Source organism: Pseudopodoces humilis, chromosome 8 (assembly GCF_049639895.1).
Source record: "Pseudopodoces humilis isolate 2021_Gansu_Grassland_sample_001 chromosome 8, ASM4963989v1, whole genome shotgun sequence".
NCBI lineage: Eukaryota > Metazoa > Chordata > Aves > Passeriformes > Paridae > Pseudopodoces > Pseudopodoces humilis.
In genome coordinates, this window is record NC_142207.1 from 27,630,150 (window position 1) to 27,646,285 (window position 16,136).

Here is a 16,136-nt window from a genome sequence, read left to right on the forward strand (position 1 = left end):
GTGTGTTTGTTGCTGATGCTGGATATGATTTTTCCATGTGCTCTCCCTCAAGGCTGAACTTTTATGACACCAGCTGCCACTTTATCATTCACTTCCACTCCCATTGACTTCAAAGGAGCTCAGAGGAAGGCCGGATTAGCTTTTGCTGCCAGCCTCTCTCTTGGTGCAGGAGGAAGGGTGGAGCTGCTTCAGATGCAGGGTTCTGGGTGCTAGCACCACAAATTGTCCCAACTGACTGGGGCAGTCCAGGGTGCCCCAAACTCTCTATTCCTGTATTTTGGCGCAGAATACATGACCTTGGCATAGGACATGACATGAATGCTAATCATGGCATGAAAGGTGTGTGTGCATGCTATGGGATTTCCATCCAGCCACTTTGGGTGCATCCAGTGAGAGCTGTGCAGTACCCCCTGTACACAGAGCACAGAAAGAAAGCCCTTCTCTCTGTAACTTCATGTTTGTTTGTTCCTAACATCAGAGAAGGTATTTTGCCAGCAGTTCCTGTACAGACATTAGGACAGGCTTTTTGACTGAGAAAATCAAGATATTTCTAGACTTAAATGAAGCACCAAGAGGTAAGCCACCCACCCTTCCTGAAGCAACCTCTCCCTTCTGAGAGGGATCTTTCCAAAGGCTGATGGTGCTGGGGTTATGGTTTCCATCATCCCTAACTGTAAGTACTTAAGGCCAAGTGTTGTTTTTGTACAAACATAATCCAAGAGGGCAAAACTTGAACATGCACACTGACACCATTTTTGTGGGCTTTATGCCTTGCCTGAAACATGAAAAACACTTCTCCAGACCTCAGTGAAGTCTGAATGCACACTCATAATCTAATTGAGAGATAAACAGAATGTTTAGGGATGGATCTGAACAAGTGTGGCAAATTTTACTGAAATGGTATTTAAGGCACTTAAGTTACAATCTTTGCAATAACACAGCTGCTGTTAGAGCAGGACATTCTCTCAAGAAGCTTACCCATTCTAACCCAACTTTATCCAGGATCATGTGTTAAATCACTGCAAAATCATGGGTCAAAGTTGTTTCATAGCTTTACTCTCTCAGTAATGTGCAACATGAACATAATAGTGTTATTAAGAAGTCAAAAATAACTTAACACAATAGCTATATAAGATTTTTCCAACAATCAAACTTTCAGCAATTACTTTTTGTTAAGTTCAGAAAATTAGCATATTTGTTAATCAAATTAATTTAAAAAGTAGCTTTTAAAAATAAAAGCAATGCTTTAAATAAATATAGTCTTTTTTATAACCATGAAACACTTAGTCCTGTTAAAGGTAACACAAATACTCCACTCAAGCACAGTACTTAAACGATTGAAATGAATGTTGTGAGCACATGTGGGCCAGACACCGGGAGGGATGAGGATGCACTGCTTCAGGACATTCTCTGTCTCCTTTCCACAGTGGCAGAAAGAGGCAGACAGTTCTCAGAACCACCCCAAACACATGACATGCGTTAGGATATTTGTAGCTGCTGCACAAAAACTCTGGCACCCTGTTTTTTCCCCAAGCTATTTCTCTACACTACACCTGCAGCAGATCTTCAACCCTGAAGATTTCACATCTCTAGCACAGCATGATTTTAACCACAAAAACATAAGGCCAGAGCCTGCTTGCTTCATCCAGCTGACTCCAACATCTATGCAGAAGGTGGCAAGCAAAGTCTGACCTCTCACATATCTTGTACTAAAGCTCACATTTTGTGAAATCTGGAGAATCTTCCTTTTAATAGTGGCACCACTGGGTGTTTCAGAACAGCCTGAAGGTCACCTTCAGAGTTCATGACCACCAAAGGGTATTCACAGCTCTCCCCATAATTACAGGGCTGACTAGCTATGATCATTACTACTCAGGTTAATGCCTATCAGCAAAGACTGTAGCTGTCTTGCAGATCTACAAGGTAGCAGTGTTTTTCTGGAATAAACTAAATTAGCTAGTTCTTATGTTAGTATGTGTTGTCTGGGTGTACCCTGAAGAGCAGTTTGCTAAATTCAGCAAAAAATACACCTCAAATCTACTGATAATCTACTTAGCAACTCTGACCATTTAATATCCTGTTTACTTGGTTGTAATTGTTTCATTAAAAATCACCTTCAGGGTCTGCAGCAAACCACCAGTTTTGTCCTCACAAGAACAGCTGTCAGTGATATTTGTTGTGTTTTGTTTGTTTGTTTAAACAGCATAACAGTAATGTAACCTGTAAGTAAAATGATAAAAGCTGGAGAGTAAAATAAAGCCCAAAACTGATAGAAGTGCTCTCAATTTGTTTTGATCTTCAGAATGAACAGGCCTATTCAAAGATGACAAAGGAATAAATTAGCAAATGGCTAATGTAATGCATGAAAGGGTGTCTACAGGATTTGCACGTGCGCACACACGCGCACTTGCATACAGACAGCTTGGCTTCATTAGAAATCTCACTACCAGAGTTTAACTTGGATAAATTAACTGCATTAAAATACTGACATTGTGAGGACTTTAATACTATCACACCCTATAGAGGGCACTCCTGTGTGAATTTTTAAATGCTTTAAAAAAATAGTTTTAGAGTTATTGAAATCTGTGACAAATGCAACAGCTCTGCCGCCCCTCACAGCCTCCCATTCTCATCTCCAGTATCCTTCTCCTGTATTGCCTCCAGGCACCGTTTTGCCTTGGCATCCGCCTGCCCGCTCCCAGTTTTGCTCAGTCCGCACGACAGGCACGCCAGCTGGATCTGCTTCATGTTCTCCAGGGCTTCGTTCTTGGCGTTCTTCAGGAGATCTCCTTGGCCCTGGGGATGCACAGACATGCAGGACAGAGTCAGGGATTGCACACATAGCTCAGGGCCAAAAGCAGCAATACTGCTCTCGTGTCCCTACACGTCCCAGGTCCCGTCTCAAATCATCTCTGCCCCCTGGAAATGGGACTAAAGCCCCTCCTGCAGCTTGGTGCCAGCACAGTGAGGAAGGCAGCAGCCAGCACTGCACAGGGTGGGACAAGCTTCATGACTTCAATGTCACCACCCTTGGGAGATAATTTTGGCCTGAATTGAAGGAGGCAGTGGGAGAAGGCATTTCTTCCACAGTCAACAGCAAGGTCCTGCCAAGGCCAAGGCAGTGATGGCACATGGCACCCCTCTCCCCATGCCACTGTTCCCTCCCTGCTCCCTGCCATCAGATCCCACATGGCAATGGCTGTGTGTTCCCAGCCGGGGGGGGGCCCTTAGGAGCTGAGAGACCCTGATAAGCCACCCCTCCCTGCACCTGGATTTGATACCCAGCCTTGGGCCCTCCTTGAGCAGAGCAGGCCAAGCTGTGCCCATATGAAACACATCATCCCACAGCACTCCAGTGAATTCTTCTGAACCGTTTTGTTTGGCACCTTTGGCAAGGCAAATAGGAATGAGACTTCATGAACAACATGCTGCTTCTGTATCTTCTGAGAGCATGTAAACATGAGGTGACTAACAGGATGTCAATCCAATTTGTAACAATCAGGAAAAATGTGTTACATGAAATTTGTATTAAGGAGTTGGGGTTCATAAATGCCAAAATGAATATTTATGCAACATTGATATCTCAAGTGCCATGAAGCAACAAGATTCTGGAGCTACAGGATACAAATAAATAAAACCCAGGAGATGCATCTGATTGCTAAAATTCCGTATTAGTAAGAACCTGAGCTCCTCTTCTCCTAATGTCACCCCAAGTACAGCTTGAAATACAGCACATGCTGCAGCTGGTTACACTCATAAGGAATACCTCCACTAACTGAAATGTCACATTCAGGTGTCTGCCAGCAAACCCGACCTCCTGCAAATCACAGGTACTCTGATGGGCCTCAGAGGGTACAAAAGCAGGACATGGGGCTCACTGGAGGGGACTGATCACTTGTCCCTCCTTGGGTTCTCAAAACAAATCAGATGTGTTGGATGAGTCACAGTGTGACACCTTCCAGCAGTGGAAGCATCTCTGCTCTCCCTTTTCCCAGAGCTAAGAGGAAGCATTTATCCTACACTGATGAGCACAGTTCCCTTTTTGCCAGTGCCTGGCACTGGACTCACAGGGCCTGAACCCCTGTACACAATGTTCACAACCAAGAAACAATGGTGGCTTGCAGGGCTGCAGCACTGGTAAACACCACGTGGGTCACCACGTCATCCAGAGACGGCAGCCTGTGCCTGAGAATGTGATTGCCTCATCTCCGGGTGTCATGAATTTGTCCCTGCTGAACGATGCAAATCACCATCCAGATGCTGGGAATACAACTCAGTGTGAGAATAACAAAAAGCACTGGGACTGCATGAGCAGCTCTGTGCTATTTGCTATGAAGCTCTTTAGAAGGGATTTGTGTCTCGGCAGCATGACAGTTATGGGAATTCACAGACAAAGAGCTTGGGATCCAGTCAGCAGGCGCGGTGTAAAAAAACAAAACAAGAACAATTTATGCAGCGGATATTTCTTGTAGCTATGAGCTTGCTTTTATGTCAGAGGTTTTGTTTATGGTTAAAGATAGCAGGCAGGAATTCAAGAGCCCCAGAGCTGCCTGGAGCACCGAGCCCACCTTGGTGTCCCTACCTTTCTGCAAATGGCACAGGAATAGCGACAGTGCTGTAGTAGCGACTGCTACATAAGCAAAATATGTATCATTAATGACATGATAATGTTATCAGAAAGGGTGTATCTCCTCCATACATATTCCTTCCCTTCAAACTGCACAAAGGCAGTTTTAAATAGTTTGGCTTTAGGATGAAATACCCCAGCTGCTATTTCTTATGCACACAGGACCAACGACACTGAAGACTTCACCATCAAACAGGGAAAAATCAGTGTGACCATGCTTTGCAACCTTAACTTCTCCAAGCCAACCTGGCACTGTGTGCTCATGTGCAAGAACAGAAAAATCCTCATCGTGCAAGAAGCAACCCTTCTCCAGGGTGAGGGCAAAGCTTGGAAATGTTTCTCAGGGCGGCCCACAAACCGTGTGTTTGTCCAGGGACTGAGACACACATGGACAGAAACTATTTGGGATTAGATGCACCACTTGGAGCATGGCAGCCTGACTCTGCCCTTCCAAGACTCACATCCAAAGCCCCCAGAAGCCAAGAGACTTCACATTCCATGTGAAAGTGCCAAGCCACCCGCTCTCCCATATACATATTCTGATTTCACATTTGAGTAACCAGGCAATTCAGATTACAGATTTTGTCTGAGGCGATGCACAACATGTCTTCAGGTTCCAAGAAGAAACACGTGCCTCCTGAGCATACTTCTAATATTTTAAAGACATTCTTATTTTACAGTGATCTAAAAGCAGAAGTGGACTTACCAAAATAGTGCAATTCCATTCATGTACAGACCAACTGATTTATGTTTTAGCCTCCTTGTGTTTTTTATTTTTAAACAGCTGGTTCATTTGAGCAAGACGAAAAAGCAAACATTATTTTGAATCATCTGTCATGAGAAAATTAACGACAAACTAGCCCTCTCTGACAGAGCTGTCATAATTCTAGAGACACCATTAAAAAAAAATCTGTGTGCATGCTCCGTTTGAAAAGCCATCTGTTTGCTTTGAAAAACTGGCTGTGAGCATAATCCACTTAAGAAGAATGTCGGTAAAATTGTGTCAACACCTTAACAAACTAAATACTGGATAGAATCTAGAGTAAACTTTACAAGCATGATTGCATTGAAACAACCTTCACAAACCAGCCATTGTGATCATCTCTGTGCACAGAATCATCCTGCTTGCCCTTACAAACAAAGCATCTCTCTTTCAGACAAGGGGAGACCATGAGAGTCCACTTCAGCATCTATCCATCTATCTCCCTTCTGCTGCTGGTATCATCAGCCTTTCTGAAAATAAATACTCGTGAGAAAGTCTGAACTCAGCATTTGGCAGGACAGTGAATTAAGCCAGAAGAGACCCATCAAGTGTTCTAACAAAAACTTATCAAGGGGTCCATTTTCATTTAGCCTTAGGGAACATTAAAAGTCAGGTTTCATACACCTAACTACATTGAACTGCAGAGCCTCAGCACAAATTAACATTACAGGACAAATAATGCAGCTTGTCAAGCAACTGCAAGATTATAAGCCTTTACCTTGACAGGTTAATACTGCTTAGAAAACCCATAATCTGACATGGTTTTAAATATTGTTCGGTTCCCGTGACTAGCCATGAAAGGCATTAAGAAGCACAACTAGCTCTAGACAGACACTGGCAATGGCTGTAAATGGGAGAAATTCCATATAATTGTAGGTTCAGTTGTTTTTTTCCATATAAAATACCAAAGTTTTTATGAGTCATGATGACAGCCCTATATCCAACAGCAACCCGCTCTGGGGCTGGGGAAATGAAAGCTGGGTTAGGTGAATGGCACCATTTTGTTTTCAACGTCACAATATTATTTCTTTTATATACACTGCATGTATATTTCCACCTAAATATAAATATATGGGCATGTACACTAATAATTACTATTTCTATGCTTTCTAGGAAACACCCTGCAACACACAGGCCAGGTGGTGGCATCCCCAGCCCTGGGGACCCCAGTCATGGCACTGGCAGCACCCTCAGCCTCTGTGTTGGCAGCTCCCACGCCAGCACCAGGGGCTGCAGGAGGACCCTGAAGGCCCAGCAGGAGGGAGCTGCAGTGACTGGTGCCCCACACGAGCACCTTGCACTGCTCCGGGTAAACCAGAAAATCCCATGCTGAGCAATGGGGCTTTCCTGGCGTTCCAAACTGGCCGTGTTTCCAGGGAGGCTGAAGCAGTAGCTGTGAAAGCCATTTTCTAATCTGCTGCTTGCTAAAGCAGACAGTTGCTTATCTCCTGAGCAGACACATTCTCTGATAGCACATTATGGGAGCTTTTCTTGCCAATCCTCAAGGGCTGAGTAAATACAAACAAATAACGGAGGTCTTAACACCATCCCACATCATGCTCGTGATATTATTGTTATTTTTTAACTTATTCTCAAGGAATCAAGCTCTCTCATTACTATTTAATCACAAAGTAAAATCTCCAGAGGCTGCCAGTGGATGCCAGCGGGTGGTTGAAAAAGCCAGACACAGTCAAATAAAACAGCCACAAGCACCGCGCCACTCCACATTTCAGAGGCAACACAGGCATGGTAACAGCACTGAAAATCTGTGCCAAGGGACTCCAAATGCTGGAGAGCTGCTCTCACATTGGGATACTCTGCATGTAGGCAGCATTTATTGCAAGGGCTGCATTTTCAAAGTAGGACTAATTGTGTTTAATATTAATAAGGAGGCACACAATTAAATGATCGCACATGGCTTTGAAAATGTAATCTTGGGTAGGAAATCATTAATGAAAAGATTAGACTGTTATGTTAAACTTATTACAAAAAGCAGATATTTTTCCACGCCTCCTTCAAAGTTAAATGTGGGGACAATTGATTTGAATTTGATTATGATACATTCACATTTCAGAACAGACAACTCCAAAAACACAGTGTTGCTGAATCAATGCAGACTGTAAAAACCCACCCTTTTCATTATTATTGCAGATAGCTTGTCAACAGTTTTGCTTTATTGTCTGTGACAGAGATCATAATGCACATGTTGGCATGAAAAATTACTGTACACAAAGATTAGACACAAGGCTATAATCACTCCTCACACACTGAAAAATAAAGGATTACAAAAATGATTACACCACAGGAAAAGCAGGGTCCAAATGTTATTTGTCAGTTTATCTTTAAACCCTTGCACAGCAGAAATTCACTTCCTGCCAGCAAAATAAAAAGGCCACAAATATAAAAGATGGCACTTAAATGGCATTCCTTGTACTACTGGTGTATCATTTAAGGGGCACAGCTTCTCACTTACCCATTGTAAACCAAATGCAAGAGCTTGTTTCTAGCTGGCTGAACCAACAATAACTTTGACATTGAGTAAATCAGGCGATTCGACCGAGTGCTCGCTGGGGCCTGAGTCATCACATTTTGCAGGGTGTGCTGGTGATTTCAGATATCAAACTGAGCATCTCCTTCTGGTATATCAGCATGTTACTGACAGCCAGAGACCTTCTCTCCCATTTCCCAAAGTAGGGTCTAGCAAAAATTTGCAAGGAAACAACTGAGAATCAATTATATCACATAGAGAACAGATCTGAGATGTATGGAAAAGAAAACATCCAGCTAGGGAAAAGCAGTCACCATTATACATAAAGTGCTAAATCTCTGTAAGCAAGAGCAGCAAAGCATAACTACTGCGAAACAGATCATTGTGTGCAGTTTTGATAGAAAAACCAAATGAAATGATTGAAGGTTGTGTCAAGCAACAAGACCAGAGCTCTAGGGCTGATCTGCTCAATGCACTGTAGCCAGCAGCTAGAATGCCTAGGAGAACAAGGCTGAGGATGATGACAAAGAGGAGAAAAGCTGGATAGTTAACAGAACAGTCTCTTACAAATTCTGTATCTAACCCAAATTATTCCTCATGTCATCTTCTCTCCATTTACTTCAAGAATCAGCCACATGGATGCTGGCTCCAGGCTTTCCTGCCTGTCTCTCGCTGCACTGGGGGCTGAGCAAGTAGAAACCCAAGCTCCTTTTTCCAGGAAAAGCACTGGGAAGTACATAACCAGCCCTGACTGCTCTGTATGTCCCAACTCCTTACTCAGGGAAAAAGAAATCCTGTTTGCACCTGATACTTGCATGAGTCTCAAAACCAAAACCACACCTGCAAGAAGCACTCAAGGCCTTGAGGGCACTCACTTCCTTTCCAAGACACTCAGCCCTAGGGTGATGCATCCCAGTCAGCAGCCTCCTGGCAGCAGCACCTAACCTAAGGACAACTGCTGGGACAAGAGCTAAGGAGCAATCATCTCTGCAAATACCATTTACAAAGCACAGTATCTTCTTCAGTGCATCCAGTTGTAAGGGACAAGAGGACAACACCAGCATTACTCCAGGTGGCTGGGAAAATTCACAAGGCAACTCCAAAACAATCTGGTCCCATATCAAAGCAGGTCTCTTAGTAATTCAAGGGAAAGTGGGCAGGAATCTGGATTATGGCACCTGCACAAAGCCCATTCAGCCATGAATGGCTTGTTCCAGTGGATCAGCCTGGTCCTCTCTGAGACACAAATCTCTCTAGGGGTTCAGATACCATAGCAAAGGGACACAGAGAAAGTTAATAAAAATTAGTAAATACATTATAATAAATAGACTGAGTGAATAAATTATCAATGAACAAAGTAAGCAGAAATTAGAATGGCCCCAAGTTGTAACTCAGACCAAATGTTCACCTCACTTGTGGCTCAAATGGCATTACACACCATGCGCTGTGCACACCCAGTGGATACGTGACTGCAGGTGGGTAGCCAGACCCAGGGATGGAGCCTGATGTTAACCATGTAAATGTGGTGTGTTAAAAACAACATTCACATTACCTGAAAACCACTTCTCTCTGATTTTAATTACTTTTATTTAAACTCCCGAACTAGACCAATCTGACAGTTGTTCAATATTAGGCCATCCCACACAAAACCCAAAACTTTTACACTGATTTAATTTGCCATTTGCATCCCACCCCGAAGGTCTGCATTGGAGAGGATGACTTGAAGGGATTTACAGAGCTGATCTGCATGAGCCTGGTTAGTTTTCTAGGAGGCTGGTGACAGTTCATTGAGCAGCCAAGCAGTCAATCCCAGAGCACGTGACATGACATAAATGGTTGGGAAGAGGGAACACTGTCCTATCTCTGCTGGTATGGCACTCCCTATTATAAATGCCCACACCATTTCTTGCCTTCTTTTCCAGCTGTTGGGAGGGTGCAGTTAAAATCTAAATGGTTGTGCTGGATACCAAGAGACAGCCACCACTCCACCACACTGGGCAAGGCTGCCCGGTTATTACAAAACTGCTGGTCCACCACTTTCATATTCCCAAATTATGTGACACAGCCAAACACAACCCTGAGAGCAGCCTGGGAGGTAGAAATGAACAAACGAGGACAACCTCAATGAGAACAGTCAGGCAATTACCAAAGAAGCAAACAGTTAGAAAACCCTCTGATTCTGGCTGCTGGCCTTGCCAGCACGAGGATATCACTGCTTTGTGCAGCCATGGCAACTTAGGAAGGAGGGTCTGTATTTGAAATTCTCTTACAGGATTTGCCTAACAAGACAAAGGTGAAGGACATACATGGCTAGCTTGCTCTCAAACTCAGCTGAGTGCCCCACCAAACCCTCAATCAAAGCCTGACAAGGAATTAACACCAAGCATTTGTTTGAACACCTAAGTAGTAAAAGCACTCATGCTACAGCCTTCCCTATTGATCTTTAAAAAGAGCTTTTCACTGACATCCAGGGGCTCTTGCAAGTCAATTGCACTGTATGGCTACTAATTTATTCCTTTGAGAAGTAATTTTATGTATAAAAAGAGTGGGCTTTTATTTTTATTTTTTAAATAAATGCCTACGCTTCCATCTCACATGGGCATTTGAATTATATTATGTTATATCAGGCTGTCAAAAGCAATGAATGTGAGCATTGACTGTAACTGTGCTGCAGCAGGAATCTGCTTTCAGAAATAATGCCATTAATTTGATGTTAGCCATGTGCTGAGCAGTTCAGCTGCCTGTGTGTCTCTCAGGCACTACATCAGACAGTTCACAAGCACAGCCACAAATGTATGGACTCTTGCTGTCAACCCCTCCATGCTAGGAACCTTTTTTTTTCTGGTGATAAGTTTAAAATCACAGGATTGGCTGGAAGCCCAGGAGTGCACAAGTAATACTACGAAAACCCCACATCTCTGAAGAAATTTGGGCACTGTTTATTTTTGATACACAGCCATGAAATGAAAATTGAAGCTGTATGTCCAGGCACTCATGTTTTAGTTCTCTTTTCATCACAAAACCCAATTTCTCACATGTACCAGTACCAGCACTAACTGGTAACTTCAGTAAGGTCTAGAGCCCCAGGAAAAGAAAACAAGGGGAAGAAACATGAGGCAGAAAGCACACAATTTTTTTTGCATTTGATTTTTCTGAGTAAAAGGACCAGCTGCAGGAAAAGAGATGTTTTGCACCTAATGAAAGACCTGTGAAAGGCAGCCCCCAAGCAAAACATTCGGCTGGCACCCCTTGCTCCCTTAGTGCCCTCTGTGCTGGCTCTCAGATCCACAGGCTGCAAGTACACAGTTAACATCAAAATCATGCCTTTCATCGCAGTGCAGCCAGCAAAATGTCCCTTAAGTTCATCAGAACCTGGAAAGGGTTTAGTGGCCAGCTCTGAGCTGACTCTGCTTTGACTGAAGACAACACGTACATGTGCTGGTTTGGGTGTTTCTGGAGGGAGGGAGCATTGCAGCAATGTCACACAGTCACTGCTCTCCTTTCAAGTGCTGAAGATACACCAGCTAAAAAAATACCTACAGCTGTGCTTAACTCTAACTGAAATAATCTAATCAGGGTGAAATCAAATTGTGCCAGTCAGAGCAGAGTGTTTGTGGACAGACCACGCTCAGCATTGCTCCCACATGCAGCTCCTAAGGCTCTGCTCCTTTCTGCCTGCCACAAGCACTAGTGCCTTAGCAAATATGTGGTTTGCAAATCCTGCTGCTGCAGTGGCTGCTGGCCAACACCACCAGCTGACTGCACCATGGGAATCTGCAGAAGCCATCCAAGCTCCCTATTCCCACTCCCCCAGGCGGGACATGACACCCCCCTCCCTTCATGCTGGGAGCTGTGGGCAGCCAGTTTCTAACATGTTCACAAGCAGCACAGGCCACAAACAACTTCATGCTGAAGCAGAAAGCTTTAAGCTGAGACCAAAGCCTCCAAATCACACAAAGGGTTAAGTGCCAAAAGGAAAAAATAGCACAAACCGCTATCTAACTAATAGGAGAGAACAGGTTTTTATAGGATCCCTGAGCAAATGCTCTGATTCTCCTCGCCCCTGTCCAGGGATCAGCCCTGTGCATTCTGGTGCCCTGCAGCCAAAGGCAGGTTTTGCTGGTGGGACTGGACAGCAAGCTCAGTAAAAGCAGAGCTGAGCCACTCTGTCTGTTCATGCTCTGCCAGCCAGTGGTCAGAGAGGCTCCTGTGGGCACAGCCACGGGGCTCACATGCTAACAGGGATTGTTTCTCCTGGGAGAATCCCAGCCCTGCCTTCCCAGTGCAGATGTGAAATCAAGTACAAGCAGGAGCGGATAGGGTTATTTTTGTAAGCAGAACACTGACTGACCCAGCAGGCAGAGAGCTACTGAAAGGAAGCAACTGAGAGGGGAGGAGAAAATCAGCAGGGGCCAGAAACAGGCCTGGGTGGAAGTGAGAAATCTCTTTTTCTGTTTTTTAGAAGGACGGGAATGGAAATACACAGCAAACTGAGCGAGCCAAGCACAAAAATTAGTGGTGCAGGATAGGGGTAGTGTTCATTTACAAATTCATTGCCCCAAAATGTCAGTGGGGGAATCTGAGCAAGCATAATTTAAAACCCATTACAATACTATCCCACAGAAAATACAAGGTTTTTCAGCCAAACTGAACTCAATTTTTATGCCATTATTACAGATGGCTGCAGTAATACCTCCACATTTACTGGGGAGGGTTGGAGAAGATGAGTTTAGACTACCCAGCATCACAGCACTGAGCTACCCTCTGAAGGAAACTGTCATGCTGCTGCTGGCAGCCTCCAGTCTCAGCCCATTTATCCCAGACTGCTAAACCGGGCCGCTCGGGCTGTCCAACTACCACCACCACCAATGCCTGAAAAGGTAAAAACACTTTTTGGAGTGCTTTTCTGTGCCTACGTGTGGCTCAGCTCCTCCCCACTGCTACATACACCAGCATCCCTAGGTCACCACCCGATGGAGTGGGAACCCAGGGAACAGAGAGAGAACTTAACTGCAATTATCACCTCTATTATTACTATTCAGAGCAATCACAGCCTAGCAGTCAGGCTCTTCCTGCAAATACCAGACCTAAGTCTTATCTGTAACACAGAAGGTACTGGAGAAAAGAGCTACTAAATAGGCGTTTTTAACTTACTCCTCTAAGTCCGACTGCTCTCATGTAATAGCCTATCTGACGTCAGAAATGCCATCTTTTTCTTTTTGTGATCTAAAAATAAATAGCAGCTGCCTCAGCACATGAATCACTGGTTTTGTCTCCACTTTTCTCCACAACTGGATCCCACCTGTACCTGAGGAAATGACCTGTAAGAAAGCGTCCTTTATCTCCTGCAGATTTCATCACCTGACACTTGAATTCGTATGACCCAGGTAAAAGAAGACTGCAGCTGTTAAAAATACAAGACTGCAGTTTCCCAATCCATTGTTCCTACAGTAAAGCTTACTTCCACCCACAAGTACTTGGGCCTCTGATTTCCCTAGCTCCTGTCCAAGGTTTTTGAAATGCCTGCCACATTTAGGGTTTATGGGGTCTGCCATAAGATCCAGGGCAGAAAAACTGCAGAGCACATGCCTGGTCTTCCTGAACACCCACAACTTTCACTTAATGCAGTTTGTGGCTTTTCACTGTTCCAGCCCTCCCTGCAGACCCATATTTCCAATAATCACACATGTAAACACAGAAGTCTTTACTCAACAGCCTTCTACTGCTAGTGGCTCCAGACAACAAAAATGAATCAATACCACCATTGAGTTAAAGAGCATTTTACTTTAACCACAACCCTCAGAATATGCAGTGGTGTGGATGAACACTTTTCAGTGTCAGGAGGCAGTAATGGAATCTAGACTGGCACAATGAAACAGGGAAGGTCGTGCCAGCAAATCACTCCCTGCTGGATTCAGAGTTCGGCTCCCATGACTCATATACTCACACAAGTTACAGAAGTCAAAGGTCTCAGCTAACAATTGCATTATGCACATTCTGACACAGGGAGAGAGGATTTCTATCAATGCTTGGGAGGGAGAAGGTGAGGACTTGGCATTCACACAGACATGCCAGCCCCCAGCTTCGACCAAGCACAAGGGCCAGGTACTGCTCCATTATAAAATATATGCCTGGATTTCACTGAGGGCACTGACTGTGCCAGGGAAAGTCCAAGCACCATCCTAGCAACTTGCAGAGGAGGAAGTTCCAATTCAACCAGCAGCTTTCATCGCCTCCTGAGCTCCCCTGAGGAACTATCTTAAATTAGATACCCGTTCCCCCACAGGGAACAGGTTTTGTATATGCTGGCACATAATTCACACAACAAAAGGGGCAGTCAGCTTGTCATCATTTGTAAGCTCTGGGACACTGTATGTGATCTGCTGACAGGAGCTGTAAGGAGCTCCAAATACACCACAGGAGTAATTTTTAAGATGTTAAACATCTTACCACACACCATTCAAACACAACTGTTTCAGGTGAGTACCAGCTACCGCTCCCAGGGAATGGCACAGCACAGATTTAACAATAAGCAAATGCTGGTAAAAAGTAATATACAAGCAATTCTCTCTTAATGTTCTTGCCATGTGCAAATCAACGCCCTGGTCTCTCCCTGACACTCAACAAATTCAGGAAGTAGCTGTGGGTGGAGGCTCCCTCACAGAAACCCACCATGGATGCCTTAGAAGCGGAGCCCTCTGCTCCCTGAGGCCTTCAGTGGCATGAACAAACATCCAGGCAAGGTAGTGTGGGCCACTCACCCAGTGCCACCCAAGGGAGCAAAGGCTCCCAGCACCACAGCACTGCCTCTCTGCCTGAGCCATGTGGGCAGGGCTGGCAGCTTGGCTTGGGTTACGCTGCAATCCAGAACACCTGACAGAGGGAGCTGGTCCTTTTCTCTTGTTCTTTATTAGTACAGCCATTGACAGACAGAATCAAGAAATGTGTGAATTTCTGCAGAAACTCGTACTTCCATTACAGCCTTCATTCCTCTGAACAAGGTCACGCTGTCAGATTGGCACAAACTAGATTCCCAATTTCCATGTCTTCCAGGTTGTGTTAATTAACTCCGCTGCAAGTACAGCAGCCTTTTGATATCCATGTCTCAGATAAAAATGTCATCGCTGCAGGGGAGGGAGGGTGTGGTGGCAGAAGTTGCCCAAGTTCCTATGCCACCTGCAGTTTCTGCCTGCACTGTCTCTTCCTGAGAGCGGTCAGTAAGAACTGACCCAGTTTTTATACCCAAGCAAGCCTTCTTGCCTTGGGGTACCACTTATATCTATCCACGTTTCCTTCACGCCATCCCTCCTCTTCCCGCTGCCTCCCCTTAATAGTGCCAACTTTCCAACACAGCTCTGCAGTTCTGCCCAAGCACATATATGCAGGAGTAACTGCTTTTCCTCAAAAGATGAGGATCTTCAAGAAACTTGTAACCCTACGTGCTGATTTTTCAAATAACCTCTTAGGTGATAATCTTGTTGCTGCCCAAAACAGCTTTCAGAGAACAAACTCTCTTTGTATTCCACCTGAACATTATTAATTACTTTCCAGTTGCAGAGTCTTTGGATGGAATGACACACCCCCTCAGGAGAAGTTAGCATTTACACCCTTGTGACAAAATCCCTGCCAGGCTGGTAGAGAAGAGCGATGTGAGCAGCACAGATGGGGCTCAGGCTGTGATGGGTCTGCCCCAAAGGCACAAGCACAGCAGTGCCAGGTCACAAGCAGCCACCCCCGGGCAAAGGTGGCACAAAATATGGAGGAATAACTCACAGGAACTGCATCTTGAAGGACAACATTGGAGCCATGCAGAGCTTAGTCTAAATCAAGGTGAGGGGTCACAAGTGGTTTGCTCCCCACACTAGCATGATTTAGATGATACAACTGGGACAATGCAGAGAGAATGGGATTTGAGGCTGAGGAGAAGAAACAGTAAAGACTGAGATGACATGAGGCACAGAGAGGTAATGGAGTTAGGACAGACAACCAAGCAGAGGGCTTCACTGAGGTGCCAGCCTACACAAGAGAGAGAGATGGGCATCTGTTTGGCCCTTCAAACATCTTGACAAGCCTCCACTTGTGAAGTGATACTAGAAGTGGTTTTCTATGCACAGCACCTCAGTGTGCCAAGCCCTTGGCTGGGCTCAAAGCCCACGCTGCTGCATGGCCCTGGCACAAGGGGTACCAGGCACAGTGACCCCCGAGCCCATGTGGGTCCCTGTGCCTGGACAGACAAACACAGACTCTGCCTGATCTGA

At 44.9% G+C, this 16,136-nt stretch overlaps 1 protein-coding gene across 2 annotated transcripts in view; it reads right to left on the reverse strand.

Moving 5' to 3' along the window:
- Positions 1–868: 868 nt before the first annotated feature.
- The window catches only part of PLCL1 (phospholipase C like 1 (inactive)), a 179,546-nt gene continuing 164,278 nt past the window's right edge, over positions 869–16,136 (reverse strand). For both annotated transcript variants that reach the window (XM_005519920.3, XM_088059117.1), the window contains exon 6: positions 869–2,796. In XM_005519920.3, the coding sequence (XP_005519977.2) occupies positions 2,614–2,796 (183 nt within the window). In that variant the 3' untranslated portion in view covers positions 869–2,613. The remainder of the gene's footprint in view (positions 2,797–16,136) is intronic.